This window comes from Elaeis guineensis, chromosome 2, assembly GCF_000442705.2.
Source record: "Elaeis guineensis isolate ETL-2024a chromosome 2, EG11, whole genome shotgun sequence".
Classification (NCBI taxonomy): Eukaryota; Viridiplantae; Streptophyta; class Magnoliopsida; order Arecales; family Arecaceae; genus Elaeis; species Elaeis guineensis.
This window is the reverse complement of record NC_025994.2, coordinates 49,504,886-49,527,625: the sequence shown is the minus strand read 5'-3', so window position 1 is coordinate 49,527,625 and position 22,740 is coordinate 49,504,886. Positions and strand designations below refer to the sequence as shown.

The 22,740-nt window shown below is 36.6% G+C and overlaps 1 protein-coding gene across 2 annotated transcripts in view; it reads right to left on the bottom strand.

Moving 5' to 3' along the window:
- Window positions 1-936: 936 nt before the first annotated feature.
- The window catches only part of LOC105034438 (uncharacterized), a 58,147-nt gene continuing 36,343 nt past the window's right edge, over window positions 937-22,740 (bottom strand). For both annotated transcript variants that reach the window (XM_073251769.1, XM_010909609.4), the window contains one exon: window positions 937-2,600. In XM_073251769.1, the coding sequence (XP_073107870.1) occupies window positions 1,098-2,546 (1,449 nt within the window). In that variant the 5' untranslated portion in view covers window positions 2,547-2,600 and the 3' untranslated portion in view covers window positions 937-1,097. The remainder of the gene's footprint in view (window positions 2,601-22,740) is intronic.

Genomic DNA, 22,740 nt, shown 5'->3' with positions numbered 1-22,740 from the left:
ATAAAGTTACGTGCCGTTTCATTTGTGCTCTCTCAATCATAGTTATAAGAGTTTGATAGAACCGACGCTATTATTGCCTCTGTCGCCTTTGTACACGGTAGAAGATATAAAGTTATGTGCCGTTTCATTTGTGCTCTCTCAATCATAGTTATAAGAGTTTGATAGAACCGATGCTATTATTTCAATGCATGTGCTCAAAAATTGCCTCCGTCGTCTTTGTACACGGTAGAAGATATAAAGTTATGTGCTGTTTCATTTGTGCTCTCTCAATCATAGTTATAAGAGTTTGATAGAACCGACGCTATTATTTCAATGCATGTGCTCAAAAATTGCCTCCGTCGTCTTTGTACATGGTAGAAGATATTAAGTTATGTGCTGTTTCATTTGTGCTCTCTCAATCATAGTTATAACAGTTTGATAGAACCGACGCTATTATTTCAATGCATGTGCTCAAGAATTGCCTCTGTCGCCTTTGTACACGGTAGAAGATATAAAGTTATGTGCCGTTTCATTTGTGCTCTCTCAATCTATGCATAGGTGACACCATAGTTATAAGAGTTTGATAGAACCGACCCTATTATTTCAATGCATGTGCTCGGAAACATAATTGTGAACAGGAAAATTTCTCCATCTGCACATTTCAGTGTTCTTTTCTTTTTCTTTTCTCTTTCTTTTTCTTTTTTTTCAAGGGAATGATGTTTGCAAAAGGGGATTGCAACCCCATTATGAAGGATGAAAAGCAGTCCTAACAGCATCCGCATGTTATCAGACAACTAAGAATATGATCAATTTTCTCAATCACTGTTCCAAGCATCCCCTTCATTTAGAAGGTTTGCTTCTAATGTCACCAATAAAAATCTGCATTGCACAGCTATCAAGTGAGACTGGCCGAGCAACATGTGGTCATCAGAGAAGAGTCCATATCTGCAAACGATATTCAAAATTTATTTGGTTTATATTACATAGCACTCTCATCAAGATACAAGAAGGGTTTTTTCTTCAGGTAACAAACCTCAAATCTGATAATAGATAACTTTTGCATGTTTTATTAAAAATGTTACAATACACATTATTCAAAACCTATCTCAAAAGTCACGCTACACCAGCATTGCAGCTTCATCCGGGTTTTCTACTACCTGACCCTGTTCGGCTTCTTTGATCAGTTTCACAATATCTGCTTTCTTGGCTAGTAGGGCTTCAACTTGGGCATCGATCTTTTCTAGCTTCTGCTTCAGCTTCTCAACATCCTTGCTCTTGTCCTTTCCATCAAGTTTCCTTTTCTTCTCACTCTTGTCTTTGTCTCTATCTTTCCTTTCACTTGTTTTACCATCCTTTTCTTCTTTGCATTTATCCTTCTTTTCCTTGTCTTTTTCTTTCTTATCCTTCCCCTTATTCTCTGCCTCTTTCTCTGCTTTCTCTTCGATTTTTTCCAGCTCTCTATCTATGTCTTTGTGGTCCTTCAAATCATCTCCAGCTTTGATATCCCTTCTGCTGCTCAGTACTTTAGCTGATTCACCTAGTGATTCACTTTTCTTCTCCAGATCTTTCTCCTTTAATTTCTTCTTGTCTTTGTTCTCCCTTCCATCTTCTTCTTTTGTTCCCTTCTTTTTCTTTTCTTTTCCTTCATCATCCTTTTTAACTACACTCTCTTCTGACTTTTCATCTTCATCCTTAATCTTCTTTTTCTTCTTTTCCTTTGTATCCTTGTCCTTCTTATGTTTCTCCTCCTCATGTTTTACCTCTGACTCTTCATTTTCATCCTTACTCTTCTTTGTCTTCTTTTCCTTTGTATCCTTGTCCTCCTTATGTTTATCTTTTTTCTTTTCTGGATCCCCATCCTTCTCTTCAGCCTCCAAGTCTCCATGCTTTCCTTTCTTCTCGTTGTCTTTCAATTCTCCAACTTTATCCTTTTTCTTCTTCTGTTTTTCTTCAGGCTCTTCCTCCGCATCAATTTCATCTTTCCTAGGCCCCCCATCTTTGTTCTTCTTCTTTGCCTTCTCTTTTTTCTTTGTTTCTCCCTCACCGTCCTTCTTTTTGTCATTTTCCTTATCTTTCTTTGACTCATTATTTTCATCCTCCTCTTTATCCTTGGTGGCTTTCTTCGACTCTCCATCTTTAGTCTTCTCATTTTCCTTCTTCTTGACCTTTCCTTTATCCTTTTCTACCATCTCCCATTCTTCCTTCTTTTCCTTAAAATCTTCATCTTTCTCATTTTTATCTTTTGCCTTTGCTCTATCTTTTGCCTCCTTATCTTTCTTCTTGGCTTTCTTTTCACTCATTTCTCCATCTTCATCTTCCTCATGTTTGTCTTTTTTCTCTTTATGTTTTTTCACCTTCTTGCCCCCACTCTTGCAATCTGCATCCTTGTCTTCTTCATGTTTAACCTTTTCTTTCTCTACAGACTTTGATTTCATTTCAATTTCAATCTCTTTCTTCTCTTCTTTATCTGTCCCTGGTTCCTCTACATTGTTTTTCATTTTGATATGAAGTTCCTCTTTTAGCTCCTTTCCCTCTATTGCTCCAGCAGAGCCACAACTTTCCTCCATTTTCAAATTGCTGGATTGGTTTGAGAAGATCTTCTTTAACTAATTTCAGGATACCTGAAAGCAAACCAAAACATGTTGAAGAAGCATTAGTTCCTTACATTTAAATATGCCAAAATTAAACAGATCATTAATTAGAATTTCCTATTTCTGCAAAATATTACAATTAAAGATCGGCTTTAAAACTCATGGTATCAATCATTTTAATTTGACTACAAGATTGGAGTTTGAGGATGAACAATAAATAAACAAGAACTAATAGAACCAAGTCCCATCACTACCCCTTTGTATCAATGGCTCCATGTCATTTCATTTGTCATCCCATTCCAGTTTCAAATAAATGGAAATTTACATCCTCAAGAAAAGGGTACAGCTAAAGAAGTTGTGCTGCCTCAAATATTTCCTTTACTCAGCTCAAGCATAATGAAGTTAGTCATTGCAAAATATGAACTGCAAGCTTTATGCCCAAAGATTAGTTCTCAAAGTCAGACCACCTTGTAACATGTCCCAAAAGTTCAACACTCCCAAATAAACAGTTTGAAATCAATTATTTAGAAGAGATTTAGGCAAAAAATGGATTTCAAGCACATTATCATTATGAGACCAGCACAAAAAACTACAAGAGATTCAACATCAAAGCACAAGGTCCCAATTCCAATATCTCTAATAAGTTGAGATTGAAAGAATAATACCCTAAAAATCAATCGAAATTTGTATTTTAATGGGTTGTTCTTTCAATCTTCCTGACTCATGTAATTGACATTCTATAAATTAATAAAAGACATTTATATTTCATCATATGCTGCATCTTATATTTGTTAAGATTATAATGAACTCCATAAATTAGGATAATAGTTTTAAGACTATGATGAGATCATGCCTGTAAGACCTAAAACCCCAAAATCCTAATCTAAAATGTTTTCAGTCGTTGGATCATTGAGTCGGAGATCAATATTTACGAAAAGACTGACATATCCTATGTATGCTCGATGGAGAGGATCGATCTCACAATCACTTGTGTGAGATACTAATACAAAAATGTGGATGTTCATTAGAGGATGAGTTCACTGAATTGATCCAACTTGAGAACATCTTATAGAGTCTTACTTACCTGTCAGAAAATGTTTCTCTTAGTGAGAGTTGTGCAACTAATCCTTTGACCTAAAACTACCATAGAACCTTATATACATGAATCCATATTTTGGTTCATACTTATTCATAACTTAATCATGTACGGGTGTTCTAGATATGATGGATTGTTTATGAAGGTTGTGAGTAGGTCAACATGAAATCAATCACTCCTGGTAAGAGGAGATCGTATCCTACTTGCTCTAATCGAATGATGATTCAAAGAGTCTTTGATCAAAATAGAATGAAAAATAGAAAGTGTTTCTAATCAAATCAGTTAGATAGGATTCTAATCAAATCAGGTCAACTTGCACTCGGACCTACTACTGACTAGATGTGGAACCCAATGGATCACACACAAAGAGAATTGATCAAAGGTCTAATTGGTTAGATCATGTTTGCAGAATGATCATGCTAGTACATGTTGCAAACCCTAGCTCCTATATTCGAATCAGATTCCAAATTGGTTCCTGATTGGGTTAATTAAACTTGCTTGGACTTATAATTTAAATGGGTCTGATTTGGGTTGACCCTTGGCTGGTTGAGCCAAGGGGTTGGTGCTATCTATCTGGTATCCCACGCACCAGAGATCCTCTCTTGACGCGTGGTGATCTTTTGTGCGCTAAAGATTAAATGGTGCTCCATGGGATGGGGTGCCCCTTCCTTCATATTTATCCATTTGAATTCCACGAAAAAAATTATATGGCATGGATTTTAGATAACTAAGAGGCGCAGAAGAGTCCTACCTCTTAATCACTGTTTAGTTATCAGGCTAAATGGATAAAGCTTGAACCCTAGCCACCCCTTACCCTTGGCGCCACTTGGACTCAGAGTCCAAGTGGTTAAGATATCTTAAATTCTCCACGCTAAGTCTGGTTGGGTGCCTTATTTATGGGCCATTGGATGGCCATCTAATGAGACTCTATCCGTTGGATGGAGTGGGCACACATATTAAAGCCTCGCGACACTTCAAAAGAAACACCAAGAATTAATTTCATCGAAGAGTCCTGTGAGAAGACATCTCTTCGGATTAATTCCCGATGCTTATCCACGTGTCATGAAATTTTCAACCAGATATGAGAAATGTGGAACGGCACGAGATGATTCTCGGGAGGGGCACGAGATGGCGCAGAAGGCATCCGCATGCCAACTATAAATAGGTGATGCGCCCGAGGTTCTAATCATCGAAAAACAAATTCCAATCTCTTCTTTCTTACACTCTTCTTCCTATTCTCCCAATAGTCCTCTTCCTTCCCTTGTTAAGACAAGTCTAAAATAGTAAGGATAAGTCTGATTTTAGGACAAGGGCTTAGAAAGAGAATTAGGCAAAATAAGGAGCAAAGAAAGATAGAAAAAGAGAAGCTAAGGGAGAAGGAAGGTCAGGGGTTATGCTGCCCGAAGGAATTCTTTGAGAAAGAATTCAATGGGAGAAACTAAATTAGGGAGCGAGTGTCTTGAATCAACTTCCATGTGGATCAACGTTAAAAGGCGAACATTTGGACACCTAGTGGAAACTCGATCGAAATTTTGGATATAGCGTGATAGGTATTCTTCTATACCTACTATAGTGTTTTACATATATATAAATATGATTGTTTATAATCAAGAGGTTCTTGAGATTAGGGTTTGATAGTTTAGAATTTCATTATGCAAAATTTTGAAATCCATATTGCTTCCGCTATGCTCATCTAACCCTATAGTGATATTAGAGCAGACCTTGTTTGGTTCAATCACATGCTTATATGCTCATAGTATTGAATTGAAGCATGCTATGATTTATGCTATGCCCATAATCTTATTATGATTATGTATTTATATGATTTGATATGAATTGATTCATATATGATAAAATCATAGATTTAATACATATGCAGTTAAATTTTCATTAGAATATGCATGAAACCAAAAAAATTTTTATAAAAATTATATTAAGTTGTAATGACAGCAACTATGAATTAATCAATTCTTGATCAATTGATTAATTAATATTTAAAAAAATGCTAAAGATGGTTATTTAATTAGGTCCATTTACTTACCTAACCAACTTGTTGGTGTCTAAGGAAAAAGCTATAGGGAGCCTCCATCTACTTACCTGATCAATTTGATTAAGCGATCTGAAAACCTTAATGTTGATAACACTATTCGAGACCTTCTTTCATGCTAAGTCAATGTTATGTCAAGAACCATAATAGGCTTGTTATGCAATCATAAGGCTTGCTGTGGGGATAGATGTAACATAGTCCTAATGCATATAAGATGCTTGTGGTATTTTTGAGTGTGCTGCTTTGTTGTGCAACCACAAAGACAGCAATATTCAAATTTGACTATAAGAAAATGAAGAATCTAACTTAACTAAACATTATAATTTATTGTGCAACTCCAAAGCTATGAATGTTTTAGAGATCAAGATAAAGTTAAAAATTACATGAGACGCGATTGAAAAGAGTTTTCTACTTTTGAACTCATAAAAGTTTGTTGTACAACCACAAGGCTTCTACGAGGAATTAAAATCTCAACCCCACTAAGAAAATTATTTAGAATGGCTCGTTCATCATAGTAGAAGGCTATGATGTCCGATAAAATAGTGAAAGACAATTAAACAAAAAATTTTATTTAATTATGTGTTATCATGAGTTGTCTGCTTATGTTATGTTCTTTATTTATGTAAATTAAATTCTACATCACATCTTCATTATCATTGCTTAGAATTTTAGATTCCAATAAATTGATCGATCCCAATTATGTGGACTGGTTGAAAAATTTAAAAATCATACTTACTCAGGAGAAAATCTCCTATATCCTCGATGCCCCTGACCCTGATCCGATAAGGGAGGATGCTACAGAGGATGAGGTAGCCACATACAAGATGTGGCAGAATGATAGCCTTACTATCAAATGTATCATACTGGTCTCTATGAGTAATGAGTTACAGAGACAGCATAAAGATATGGATACTCAGTCCATACTACTCAATTTAAAAGAGCTATATGGTGAATGGAGTAGAACTACTAGGTATGAGATATCTAAGCAGTTATTTCATATCAGAATGACTGAAGACACATCCGTACAAGACCATGTTCTCATGATAATTGACTTGATCACTCGATTAGATCAAGTAGGTTTTGTGATGGATAGAGAGTTGAGTCAGGATCTAATCCTGCAATCTCCTAAAATCATTCTCTTAATTTATTGTAAACTACTGCATGAACAAACTGAATATCTCCTTGCTTGAACTATTAAATATGCTCAAAATAGTTAAGAGCTATATCAAGAAAGAAAAGGCTCCACTTCTTCTTATAGATGGGATCTCCAAGAAGAAGATAGGCAAAAAGAATTCAAAAAAAAGGTTGAACCCTAAAGGTGGCATCATGAAGAGGAAGAAGGAGAAGAAAATCTTCGGATAAGGTACTTATTTTCACTGCGACAAGACAGGTCATTTGAAAAGAAATTGCAAGACTTTTCTTGCAACTGTAAAAACTGGTGCAAACGTTGCATCAAAAGATATGTATGAGATACATACTATTCTGTCATTAAGTTCTTAAATATCAAACTCTTGGGTATTAAATACTACCTGTGGCACTCATATATGCAAATCATTGCAAGGGCTGCAGAAAATTAGAGTTTTGAAGAAAGATGACTTCGAGCTCTACAATGCTGGAGGAGAGTCCATCCAGATTGAAGCTGTATGGATATATCTATTGAAGTTACCTTCCAAAAAGATCTTAAAGTCAAAAAATTATTATTATATACCTAAGATCGTTAAAAACATAATTTCCATACCGTTGTTATTACAACGTGATTTTGAAATTAATGGAAAGGATAAGAGTTGCTCTATATCTTTTTCTAATGAGCATTTTTGTGATGGCATTATTGATAATGATCTTCTAATTCAATTTCTTAATGATAATATTTTTCATATTGATGAAAACAAAAAACGAAAGAGAGAACATATAAATAATACCTTACTTTGGCATTGTCGACTTGATCATATAAGTGAGACAAGAATTTACAAGTTATATAAAGAAGAGTTTTTTTGATCCTTATGATTATGAATCATTAAGAACTTGTGAATCTTGTCTTATAAAAAAAATGACCAAGACTCCATTAACCGAATATGGAGAAAGAACAAGTGAGTTATTAGGACTTGTGCATATAGATGTATGTGGTCCTATGACAACTGAGGCTAAAGGTGGATACTCTTATTTCATCATATTTACTGATGATTTGTCAAGATTCGAATATGTGTATCTTATGAAATATAAATCCAAAGCCTTTTGATAAATTTAAAGAATATCAAAGTATAATCGAGAAGCAAATTGAAAAGTATATTAAAATCCTTCGATCAGATCAAGGAGATGAATAATTTCTAGTGAGTTCTTAGATCATCTTAAAAAAAAAGATGTTCTCTCTGAATGGATTCCTCCTTATATACCACAGTTAAATGGTGTAGCTGAAAAGAAGAATCGTACTTTATTAGATATAGTGCGGTCCATGATGTGCTTTACAAATTTACCTATTTTCTTCTGAGGTTATACCTTAGAGACTGCAGTATATATTTTAAATAGAGTAGCCTCAAAATCTGTGCCTAATACTCCATATGAGATATGAAGAGGTAAGAAGCTTAATCTTAAGTATCATAAGATTTGGGACTGTCCGGCTTATGTCAAAAAAAATTTCGGACATAAGCAATGCTAAGATAGATAAATGTTTATTTGGAAGATATTCTATAAAGAGTGTGGAATACCTCTTCTACCATCCTACCGAACAAAAAATTTTTGTTAGTAGGCATGCTACTTTTATGAAAAAAGTTTATCCTATAAGGGGGCAGTGGGAGAAAAATTGAACTTAGTGAAGTTCAAGACCTGCAAATAGGAACTCAAGATATTTCTTAACCAGATGTACCTATTAATGAGGTACAACCACAACACACCTCTCCAAAGATCGAATAGAGTGCGAAACGCACCTATGAGGTACGGATTCATTATTAAGAATAATGAAGCTCACATTCTTGATAATGATGATCTTCTGACCTATTCAGAAGCTGTCATGAGTAGAAACTCAGATAAATGACTAGAGGCCATAAAATCCAAAATGGACTCCATATACACCAAGTGTGAATTTCGATTGATGCACCTGAGGGTGTTATCCCTATTGGGTGCAAATGGATTTATAAAAAAAAAATTGAAGCAGATGGCTAAGTTGAAACCTACATGAAGAAAAAATCGCTTTTTTCCTTGTAGGATCTTCCAGATCTAACGAGATCTGGGATGGAATATTTAAAAAAAAAAATTATCCTACTTTATTAGGTCTATTAGATCTGATTCTTATTATCTGATATTTAATCTAAAATTAAATCTAAAACTTGAGGATTAGAGAAATACCTCTAGGGTAACTAGATTACCCTGTAGATGATCGCAACAATGCTCGAGGTTCAAAAATAGCCACTCAGTCGCCTGACCTCTATCGATATCCACTCGAGCAAGATTTGGATTGTCTTCCCCTTGCGAATCTCTGCTCCAAAAATCAGATCTGGATCTGATCTGAAAGATCTTCAAAAGATCTTCTGAAGCTGGAGCAGCAGCTTCTCGATAAATCCCTGCAGCCTTCTGATCAGGGAGCAACCACACCTTGGACATGCACCAGATGGACGCCCAACTTCTTGGACGTGAAGAGGGGAGAGAGGACCAGAGGGGACATGGAGAAGTTGAGGAATATCATGCTTTTGCTGGGGATTGAGCAGATTCAATAAACCCTAGGCGCAGACAGGGTTTAAATAGACCCTGCTGTGTCATGCAGTGCCACGTCATTCGATCAATCAAAAAATTTCAATTAATTCTGAAAAAATTTTGATTGGTAGAGTGATGTCATCTGATCATATCAGATAAGAACCCCACCAAACCCTCCTACTCTTGGCGCCAACACTGGATAAACACAGTGAGATTGGCGCCTAACAGTTTGAGTCGATCAAGGTATAGAGTCCTCATCTCATGGGACTCTATCTTTATCCACTTGGGGCGCACGCCCAATCTGATCTTGACGCCCACTTTGAAGACTAATTTAGCAGGTGGACACTCTACAAAAACTCTCCAATAACCTCTTATCAAGTGGCCTTCAGTTTAAGATCCATAAGTCAACGTTTGACCGATGTCTTAAAATGAAAATGGTAGGTGACAGAAATTGGCAGGCATTGTCTTAAATTCATCTCATGAATTAAGATAAGACTTTTCTGAGCTGGACTGGCTCCAGTCAAACTGAGAGAAACCTTCTCAAAGTTCTCTGGGTGAATCAAATCACATTTGGCTCAGTCGAGATGAAAAAGATTGCACGAGGAGAAAGTTAGACTCAATCGTGTGCTAGCATGATTTCCTTGAACCTAATTGGATCTAATCCAAATCAATTGAACTGGACTAGCTCAATTGATGACATCCAGACCCTAACTCTTGTTTGTGTGATCCAGTTAGGTTGATTTCCATATGGTAATGAGACATGTCATGATCTCATCATCGACATCATCGAAACTCCTTTCGATGGACCAGAACTCTTCTGATTCAGACAATTTAAAATGATCGATCATCAATATCATTCTAATTGCTCCCAAAATCCACCAGTGACACCTAGCAATATATGATGGCAATCCATCAGAAATGAAGATGAACCACTCGATGCAGCTACCTGTGTGATTGAGTTCTTCTATCATGAGTCCCGACTGAATTAGGGTTAAGGTGAACTCGTCAAACCCAACATCAGTCATATGAATCAATCGATCGATCCGAGTCCGATGTGAAACCCCAATAAAAAACTCTTTTTCATTATTTCACTCTGCCATGGCCATGGGCTTAAGAACTCGATCTTTCGATCATCATAGGACTACTCTCATCTACCGAGGTTGATGGATCCCATCTTGGTGCAATATGGTTCCTATAATGAATATGCTACAGCCAACATACACCTCAGAATTCTGAATGGCTAGAAGACCGAGTTATGATGTAGTCAAACTATAACACACTCAAGGTGAACTGTCGATGCACCTCAGATCAAAAAACTAGACACACAGCTGCAGCATCGAGCTAGTCATCGACGAGAAGGTAGACTTCCTTATGACTGCTCGAGGTGGTCACGCTCAGTACTCTCGTTCTCAATGAATACCTGTACTCTCGCTCTGATGTCTCCACATCGTAGACTCAAGACATATCTACCCTAAAGAAGTGATCGTACACCAACCTTTCGGATCGATCACCATCCTCGTGATGATCCTATGGTCAGGAGCTGTTATGAGTTAGTTATGTAAATTTATGCCTTAAATTTTCAACTCTTGAAATATGAATTAACATTCCTACTAACTCAAAGAATGTATCACAGACACAATGTACACAATGTGATAGTAGAATAATTTTTTTATTCATTTATAGTCAAAATTATAAATTTGCCCTTATATTTGTACAGAAATGTGTCAGCCAATCTGGCATCTAAGGCACATATCTAACAAACTCCCACTTGACCTAATGCTAATTGGCTACATATCTAAGTCCCATCTTCTCAAAGTGGGCTTCGATCTTCTGCTGGCCTAATGGCTTTGTCAGTGGGTCTGCCACATTGTCTGTGGAGTCGACTATCTTAACCTCGACATAACTTTTTTTGAGATAATCACAGATCAGATGGAATCGCCGCTCGATATGCTTGAACTTTTGGTGAGACCTTGACTCCTTAGCTAGGGCTATGGCACCATTATTATCGCAGTAAAGAGAGATGGCATCCGATGGCATCACTCCAAGCTCTGCGGCAAACTTCTTATACCAGAATGCCTCTTTCACAGCTTCCGATGCAGCAATATACTCTGCCTCCATGGTGGAATCAGCAATCACCGTCTGCTTGAAACTCTTCCAACTAACTGCACCACTATTGCAAATGAACAGACTTCCAGATGTCGACTTTTGATCATCTATATCAGACATAAAGTCTGAATCTGTAAATCCCTGAACCAGGAGTTCTCCATTCCCAAAGACTAGAAACATATCCTTAGTCCTTCTCAAGTACTTAAGGATACATTTCACAGAAGTCCAGTGCTCTTCGCCTGAATTCGACTGATATCTGCTTGTGACACTCACAGCATGGGCTATATCAGGTCTTATACATAGCATGGCATACATGAGACTTCCTATTGCCGAAGCATAAGGGATCTTGCTCATGCGTTCAATCTCCTCAGGTGTGCTAGGGCACATCTTCTTAGAGAGATGAATGCCATGTCTAAAAGGTACTAAACTTCTTTTGGAGTTTTCCATGCTAAACTTTTTTAGCACCTCCTCTATGTCCATCTTCTGTGAAAGTCCTAGCATCCTATTTGGTATATCTCTATAGACCTTAATACCCAGTATAAAGGATGCTTCTCCTAGATCTTTCATAGAGAACTCCTTAGACAACCATATTTTGACTGAGGTCAACATGAAAATATCATTCCCAATCAAGAGGATGTCATCTACGTACAGTATAAAGAAGACAACTGCACTCCCACTGACCTTCTTGAATACACATGGTTCCTCCTCGTTCTTGATGAAACCAAACATTTTGATCACATCATTGAAATGAGTGTTCCAGCTCTGAGATGCTTGCTTAAGTCCATAAATGGACCTTTGCAGCTTGTAGACCTTGTGATCATCACTGGATGTGAAACCAAGCGGCTGTTCCATATAGATATCTTCCTCAAGATATCCATTTAAGAACGCCGTTTTCACATCCATCTATCATATTTCATAATCAAAATAGGCTGCAACAGCAAGCAATATGCGGATGATTTTAGCATGGCTACGGACGAGAAGGTATCCTGATAGTCAATGCCTTCGCACTGACTATAACCTTTCGCTACGAGCCTAGCCTTGAATGTCTCCACATTCCCATCTGCACCTATCTTTCTCTTGAAGATCCATTTACACCTAATAGGTACAATACCTTCAGGTAGATCTACCAAGGTCCAGACTTGGTTTGAGTGCATCGAGTCAATTTCTGATCTCATTGCCTCTAACCATTTCTCAGAGTCGATATCTGATATCGCCTCGTCATAGATCTTGGGGTCATCACCATGAGTTTCATTTCTCGTGAGGAATATTTCCTCTACTTCCTCTTGTATAGTACCTAAGTACCTTTCAGGAGGATGGAAAACCCTAGTCGATCTACGAGGTGGAAGAGGTTGTGTTAGGACTGGTTCTAATTGATTGAGTTCCTCAGGTTCTTTAGCTCGTTGCTCTTGAGAGACATTCTTCTTGAGCTTAATTATTCTTCCGACGCCACTATCTTGAATAAACTGTTTTTCAAGAAAAATAGCATGTCGATTCATAATCACATTGTGATTTTCGAGAATATAGAAATAGTATCCTAATGACTCTTTAGGATATCCTATGAACCGAGCTCTAAAAGATCTGAACTCTAACTTGTCCGCCTGGTGTCTCTTGACATGAGCCGGACAACCCCAAATTTTGATATGACTCAGACTTGATTTCTTACCATGCCATATCTCATACAGTGTAGTAGGAACGGTTTTAGAGAAAACTCTATTCAATACATATATTGCTATCATGAGACAATGTCCCCAAAAAAACTCAGGGAGGTCCGTGAAGCTCATCATGGAACAGACCATATCTAATAGGGTCCGATTTCTCCGTCCTGAAATCCCGTTGAGTTGTAGCATTCCAGGTGGAGTCCGTTGAGAGACTATACCATTGTCCTTAAGATAGTCTAGGAACTCCCAACTAAGGTATTCACCTCCTCGATCTGATCGAAAAACCTTAATAGACTTTTCTATTTGTTTTTCTACTTCATGTCTGAATTCTTTGAACTTTTCGAAGGCTTCAGACTTGTGTTTCATTAGAAACACATACCGTACCTAGACATATCATCGATAAAGGTAATGAAGTAGACATAGTTAGCTCTAACCGGCACATCAAATGAGCCGCAACATCCGTATGTACTAGGGCAAATAGGTCTGTGGCCCTTTCCCCATGTCCCACAAAAGGGAGCTTGGTCATTTTGCCTTGAAGGTATGATTCACAAACTGGATATGACTCAGAAGTCAATGGACTCAATAGCCCGAATTTCTCCAATTTGTTAATCCTGTCTTTCGCTATATGACCTAACCTTAGGTACCACAGATATCTATCATTTAGACTATCTCTAGGCTTTTTAATTCCTATGACATTCATATTTTTCTCGATATTAAATACAGATACATCAATATGTAGCTGATAAAGACCATTAATAAGAAAACCATTTGCAACTTTATTATTTTCATAAAATATATTACAATGGTTCTTATGAAAGCTAATCACATAGTCTTCTTGTGCTAAACATAAAACAAAAATCAAATTCCTGCTTGCTGCAGGCACATAATAACAATCTCTAAGAACTAAATCTAATCCTAACGATAATCTCAGAGGGTAGGTTCCCACGGCCACAGCAGCAACTCTTGCTCCGTTTTCGATGCGTAGGATCATATCCCCATCCTTCAACCTCCAGCTCTCCTCAAGACCCTGCATAGAAGTGCACAAATGAGCACTAGAACTAGAGTCAAGTATCCAATTGGATGAAGAGAAAACCGTAAGATTAGATTCTATAACGAGCATACCTCCAGAAAGACCATCCTTCTTGTTCTTCAGGGTGGCCAGGTACTGAGGACAGTTCCGTTTTCAATGGCCATCTGAATTGCAGTGGAAACATTTTCCTTTTTCAGCAGCCTTCTTCTTCGGTTCCGTCTTCTTCTTCTTCCCATCCACCTTCTGCTTCTTCGCAGACTTCTTCTTTCCAAAAGACTTTCTCTTGGAAGAAATCTGCTCCACAGTAAGGACTGAGCCTTTTGAACTCTTCCAAAAAAACTCAGCCATAACCAACATGTTCATTAACTCAGCTAAGGTACACTGCATCTTATGCATATGAAAGTTCATGATGAACTGACCATATGTATCGGACAAAGACTGAAGGATCACATCAATCTGAAAATCTTTGTCTAAGATGATACCGAGCTTCTCAAGCTCCTCAAGATCCTTGATCATTGTCAAATAATGATCTTGGACTGACTGCCCATCACGTATTTTAGCCTTAAAAAATCTTTGGCATACTTGATACTTGGCTGCGCGACTTTGTTCACCACACAACTCTTGTAGGTGAGCTAACATTTGGCGAGTAGTCATAATGTTCTCATGCTGGCGCTGTAAGTCATCAGACATAGCACCCAACATGTAGTACCAGACTTTGTTATCGTTATCCGTCCACTTTTCCAGAGACGCTCTCTGTTCAGCAGTCGGACGTGCTGGTATGGCAGATGGGTCCTGGTCCAAGACATGAGTCAGTTTCTCGAAACCCAGAATAATTCTGTAGTTCCTCAACCAGTCCTTGAAATTGGATCCAGTCAATCTATGGGTACCTAGTATTTTGGTCAAGGGGTTGGATGCAGATATGTTTTCTGTAGAGAGTCAAAAGTTTCTAGTTAGATTTTGTAATCAGACTTAACCAATTTATTTAAAAATTTTATTTTTAAACAAATTAGGCTCCCACTATTTTCTCAGATCCCTACACTCCCTAGGTACAGATGTGAAAATCTCCGTGATTAGTGATTTCTAGTGGGTGGTGCGGTCTCACCGACTGGCTCACCACCTCACCTAACAGTTATTGGTGATGGGTCAACCGATGAGTGGACAACTCTTGTCCAATGATTCTCTAATCATGGTGCACCCAAAACTTGGTCTCTAATTCATGAAGCTCACCGTATCCAGAATATTGCTCTAATCCTTAGTTAAGTCAGACCCACTATTTGTACGAACTAGATTCCTGATTGAGTCCCTCACCGTATCCGAAATATTGAGCACAACCCATCCTCTAATCCGTAGCATCCAATGCCTAATGGACATGGTTGCATCTTCTCGATGCAACTGAACCACTATAACCAACCGAGAACAATCAACTCCGGGAAGGGCCCGCACATCCACAATGGTGGAAGATCTTAGACTTAATATTTTCTTAAGGAGATTTAATTTAGGTCTCATTAAACTTAACTTGGCATAGTCATAACAATTATGACTAATCTAGTGGCATGGGTTAACTCGAATTGTTAGTCACCTCAAATCGGAACTGGATCGATATATATGGCTAGATAAGTGAGACCGGTGGAAGGGATATGTCATTAACTCGACAAGAACGCATTCGAGTCGAGTAGCTCCCAACTAAAAATCATTCGGTCGTATCTGTCCAACTTACCTTAGATACTAAATTGTCGAACCAGAATCAATTGGGTTAGCCTACAATCCAGGCTCTAACCACTGAGCCAAATTAAGTCTTAACTTGATCGAGTCACATATAAATGTGATTCGACCTTGACCTAGACTTAATCCTATTAGGCTGGTCAATTATTAGCTTTCATGATCCCACCTAACTAACTTTTGATTCGATTTGATCAATCGCTAGACCTAATTGAGCTACCCAAGCCTAAACCCAATTTTATGAAAATGACTTAGATCTAAAATTTTCAATTTTAGACCTAATTTAATTTCATAAGCTTAATTCATTAATTAAGTCTTGGGTTCATAAACAAAACATGTAAAATAAATCCAAAAATTTTAGGATCTAGGGTTTTGCAGAAAAGTAAGTTTGATTTTTGATTAAGGATGAACGCGCAGCACCCCTACACGCCATAAGAACATCCCATTAAATGGAAGGAGAGGATCTTAAATCCTACTTTGTTCTTATGACCGGACGGCCACGAGGAATATCTTAATCAGAAATATTGATTTAACTACAAAACTAGTTAGATCTAAGTTACATATCACATATATAATTTCAGATCTAACTTATACATGCTTTGCATACATCTCATGTATTAAAATCTGATCTAATTAGCATGCTTTCAGATCTGATACATCACATGTAATATCTGAAAAATAAGATTTAAATTAAACTATTCAATATAAAATCTATTCTAGACAGTTACTAGAATAATTCTATAACTAGTCTAGACATGCAGCAGATCAATCTTATGAATTAATTAAATTTTATTTTTTATTTTCTGATCTGAATATAATATTTATAACATCAGAAAATCAGAGAATAAATTAGATCTAATTTGTATTTTAATCACATTAAAACATAAAACTTCAAGACTATTCATAGTTTAAACTATTCCTAGTCTAGTCATGCATCTCATACATGTTAGATCTACTTAGATTTAATTTTAAATTTTATGATTTCAGATCCAATCACATCTGATGTGACATCTGAAATTCATTAATATCAGATAAATAAAAATAAAAATCAGATCTAAATTAAATCTGAAATAGAGCCATCAATCTGGCTCTTACCAGTTGAAGGAAAAATCGCCTTTTTCCTTATAGGATCTTCCAGATCTAACGAGATCTGAGGTGGAATATTTTTAAAAAAAAATTATCTTACTTTATTTCAGATCTAAGGTCTATTAGATCTGATTTTTATTATCTGATATTTAATCTAAAATTAAATCTAAAATCTGAGAATTAGAGAAATACCTCTAGGATAACTAGATTACCCTATAGATGATCGCAGCAATGCCCGAGGTTCAAAAATAGCCACGCAGTCGCCTGACCTCTATCGGTATCCACTCGAGCAGGATTTGGATCGTCTTCTCCTTACGAATCTCTGCTCCAAAAATCAGATCTGGATCTGAACTAGAAGATCTTCAAAAGATCTTTTGAAGCTAGAGCAGCAGCTTCTCGATAAATCCCTGCAGCCTTCTGATCAGAGAGCCACCACGCCTTGAACAAGCACCAGATGGATGCCCAACTTCTTGGACGTGAAGAGGGAGAGAGAGGACCAGAGGGGAGAGAGAGGACCAGAGGGGACATGAAGAAGTTGAGGGATATCAGGCTTTTGCTGGAGATTGAGCAGATTCAATAAACCATAGGCGCAGATAGGGTTTAAATAGACCCTGCTGTGCCATGCAGTCCCACATCATTCGACCAATCAGAAAATTTCAATTAATTCTGAAAAAAATCTGATTGATGGAGTGATGTCATCTGATCATATCAGATAAGAACCCCACCAAACCCTCCTACTGTTGGCGCCAACACTGGATAAACACAGTGAGATTGGCGCCCAACAGTTTGAGTCGATCAAGGCATAGAGTCCTCATCTCATGGGACTCTATCCTTATCCACTTGGGGCGCACGCCCAATCTGATCTTGGCACCCACTTTGAAGCTTAATTTAGCAAGTGGACACTCCACAAAAACTCTCCAATGATCTCTTGCCAAGTGGCCTTCAGTTTAAAATCCATAAGTCAACGTTTGATCGATATCCTAAAATGGAAATGGCAGGTGACAGAAATTAGTAGGTGTTGTCTTAAATTCATCTCATGAATTAAAACAAGATTTTCTGAGCTAGATTAGCTCCAGTCAGACTGAGAAAAATCTTCTGAAGATTTTCTTGGTGAGTCAAATCACATTTGGCTCAGTTGAGATGAAAAAGATTGCACGAGGAGAAAGTTAGGCTCAATCGTGTGCTAGTACGATTTTCTTGAACCTAATTGGATCTAATCCAAATCAATCGAACTGGACTAGCTCAATTGATGACATCCAGACTCTAACTCTTGTTTGTGTGACCCAGTTAGGTTCATTTCCGTATGGTAATAAGACATGTCGTGATCTCATCATCGACATCATTGAAACTCCTTTTGATGGATCAGAACTTTTTGATTCAGACAATTTAGAATGATCGATCATCAATATCATTCTAATTGCTCCCAAAATCTATCAGTGACACCTAACAGTATATGGTGGTAACCCATCAGAAATGAAGACGAACCTCTCAGTGCAGCTACCTGTGTGATTGAGTTCCTCTATCATGAGTCCCGACTGAATTAGGGTTAAAGTGAACTCATCAAACCCAACATCAGTCATATAAATCAATCGATCGATCCGAGTCTGATGTGAAACCCCAATGGAAAACTCTTTTCCATTATTTCACTCTGCCATGGCCATGGACTTAAGGACTCGATCTTTCGATCATCAAAGAACTACTCTCATCTACCGAGGTTGATAGATCCCATCTTGGTGCAATCTGGTTCCTACAATGAATATGCTACAGCCAACATACACCTCAGGGTTCCGAATAGCTAGGAGACCGAATTATGGTGTAGTCAAACTATAACACACTCAAGGTGAACTGTCGATGCACCTCAGGTCAAAGAACTAGACACACAGCTGCAGCATCGAGCTAGTCATCGACGAAAAGGTAGACTTCCTTATGACTGCTTGAGGTGGTCACGCTCAGTACTCTCGTTCTCAACGAAAATTTGTACTCTCGCTCTGGTGTCTCCACACCGTAGACTCAAGACACATCTATCCTAAGAAAGCGATCGTACACCAACCTTCCGGATCGATCACCATCCTCGTGATGATCCTATGGTCAGGAGCTGTTTATGAGTTAGTTATGTAAATTCATGCCTTAAATTTTCAACTCTTGAAAATATGAATTAACATTCCTACTAACTCAAAGGATGTATCACAGACACAATGTACACAATGTGATAGTAGAATAACATTTTTATTCATTTATAATCAAAATTATAAATTTACCCTTACATTTATACAGGAATGTGTCAGCCAATCTAGCATTTAGGGCACACATCTAACACTACAAAGCCAAATTAGTAGCTAAAGATTTTAGGCAAAAGCAAGATGCTGATTATGATAAAATATTTTCACTTGTTGCCATGCTCAAATCTATTCGAATTATGTTTGCTATAGCAGCATACTATAACTATAAAATTTGACAAATGGATATGAAGACCGCCTTCTTAAATGATTATCTTGAGGAAGAGATTTACATAACTCAGCCAGAAAACTTTGCCTCATGTAAGAGAACAAATCAAATATGCAAGCTTAAGAAATTTATTTATGGATTAAAATAGACCTCAAAGAGTTGAAACATCCATTTTGATGTTACAGTCAAAAAATTTGGCTTCATCAAAAATGTGGATGAACCTTGTGTGTATAAGATAAGTGAGAATACCATTATCTTCTTAGTATTGCATGTAGATGACATACTTCTCATTGAGAATTATATCCCAATGTTACAATCGGTCAAGATATGACTATTAAGTAAGTTTTTCATGAAGGACTTGAGAGAAGCATCATATATACTTGGTATTAAGATCTATAGGGATAGATCTAAAAAGATACTAGACTTGTCTCAGTCTAGGTACATTGACCTTGTGCTGAAGAGGTTCAACATAGATGGGAGTAAGAGAAGTTACTTACCGATAGTCAAAGTATATATCTCTCTAAGAAAATGTCTCTTAAGACATCTGAAGAGAAAAATAGAACGAGTTCTATTCCCTATGCTTCGGTAGTAAGGTCTATTATGTATGCTATGCTATGTACCAGGCCTAATATTGCTTATACCTTAGGCATAGCTAGCAAATTTCAGACTGATCCAAGAAAAAATTATTGAAAAATGATAAAAAATATTCTTAAGTACTTGAGAAGGACTAAAAATATTTTTCTGATATATGATTGATCTGATCTAAAATAAAAGGATATTCTTACTCTAATTTTTAATCTGACTTAGATGATAGTAAATTCATTTCAGGATATATCTTTACTCTAAATGGTTGAGCAGTGAGTTAAAAAAATTCTAAACAACAGACTGTAGCTAACTCAACTATTGAGATAGAGTACATAGCTACAAGTGAAGCCACCAAAGAAGCTATCTCGATGAAGAAGTTCATCATTGAATTGGATGTCATTCCTGAGATTGAAAACCCAATACTACTTTACTGTGATAATACCAGAGTGGTTACTCAAGTAAAGGAACCGAGATCTCATCATAAATCCAAGTATATTCTAAAATGCTTCCACCTCGTTCGTAAAATTATCGAGAGACAAGTAGTCATTGAACAAGTAGATACAAAAAATAACATAGCAGACCCATTCACTAAAGCTCTACCACAGCAATATTCGATTGCCACCTTGATTGTATGGGGTTAAAATATAAAGATGACTGACTTTACTGTAAGTGGGAGATTAAAAAAATAATATCCTAAAAACCAATCAAAATTTATATTTTGATGGATTGTTCTCTAATCTTCTTGACTCATATACTTGACATTCTATAAATTAATAAAAGATATTTATATTTCATCATATGTTGCATTTTATATTTATTAAGATTATGATAAAACCCATAGATTAAAGCAAAATTTTAGGACTATGATGGGATCATACTTGTGAGACCTAAAACCCCAAAATCCTAATCTAAAATATTTTCAATCGTTAGATCATTAAATCGAAGATCAATATTTTCGAAAAGACTGACACATCCTATTTATGCTCAATGGAGAAGGTGATTGATCTCACAATCACTTGTATGAGATACTAATACAAGAATATTGGGGCTCATTAGAGAATGAGTTTACTGAATTGATCCGGCTTGAGAATATCTTATGGGGAGTCTTACTTATCTGTCAGAAGATGTTTCTCTTAATAAAAATTGTGTAACTAATCCTTTGATCTGAGACTATCATAGAACCTTGTATACATGAATCCATATTTTGGATCATATATATTTATGACTTAGTCATGTACGGGGTGTTCTGGATATGGTGGATTATATATGGAAGCTGTGAGTAGGTCAACATGAAATCGATCACTTCCGATAAGAAAAGATCATATTCTACTTGCTATTATCGAATGATGATTCAAGGAGTCTTTGATCAAAGCAGAATAAAAATTAAAAAATATTTCTAATATTTCATTAATCGAATCATCATTATAAGATTGAGAAAAATATAAATAAAATTGATTTGACAAGATTCCATATCTATAGTCATATTTGGGATGTAGTATGATCGCAAGATTCAATTGTACGATAACTTACCACTAAAAGATATTTTTGATATTTTCATCAAAATTTTATATCTTTCGGACAGACATGATGTTAGATATATATCCTAGAAGTCAATATGACTGACACATTGTAATATAGCTAGAACATAATTTGTACTTAATATATTAATTTGATCAATAAAAGGATAAGTTTATTTTTCATTCCAGTGTGATGTGTCCTTGAATCATTCATGAAATTAACTTTTCGATACATATTCTCAAGTATTGAGAATTAAAGATATGTATTTAATTTCTAAATGCTCCCGATAGTATCATCATGAGGATGGTGATCGATCTGGATAGCCAACGCACAAATCAATTCCTTCAGGGTAGATGAATCTTTGATCTACAGTGTAAAGACATTGAGCGATGAATGCAGGTAGTTGTTAGAGAACAATTAGTACTAAGCGTGACCATACGAAAGATCACTTCAATTTTTACTCGATGATCAGTGATTGTCTCGATGCTGTAGTTGTATAAATGATCCTTTGATTTGAGATGGTACGACTGCTCGCAGTGAGACTGCTGAAGTTGACTAACACAAACATGATCTTAATGAGTCTTGTAATAAATGTTGGCGACAGTTGATCCACTGTAGGAGTAAGATGCGCATCAAGATGAAATCTATCGATCTTGATAAAAAAGAGTAGTCCTATGAGATTTGAAAGACTAAGTCGAGAGTCTGTGGCCATAGCAGTGTACTTGATGAAAAAGAGTTTCCATAAGGATCACAATTGGACTTAAGCTAATCGAATTTATCATATGACTGATGATGAGGTTTGACGATTTATCCATTACCTATCATTTAGTCGAGACTCACGATAGAGGGACTGAATCACACATAAACTACACCTTGAGGTTCATTTTCGATTCTACTGGGTTGCCACTACATATAATTAGATATCACTGGTGGATTGTGAGAAGTCACTATGATTGTTCAGGATCGACAATCTTTGATGAGTTAAAATAAAATTATTCCGATCTATTGAAAAGAGTTTCAATGATACAGTATATCTCACTATCAGATAGAATTGAATCTATGGTGTCACACAACAAAGGGATTAGACCTGGAATAAACAATTAGGCATATAAAGTCTCAATTGAATTGTTCTGACCTGTTGAAAAGAATTTCAATGATACAATGATCTTCTATTGAAAAGAGTTTCAATGATACAA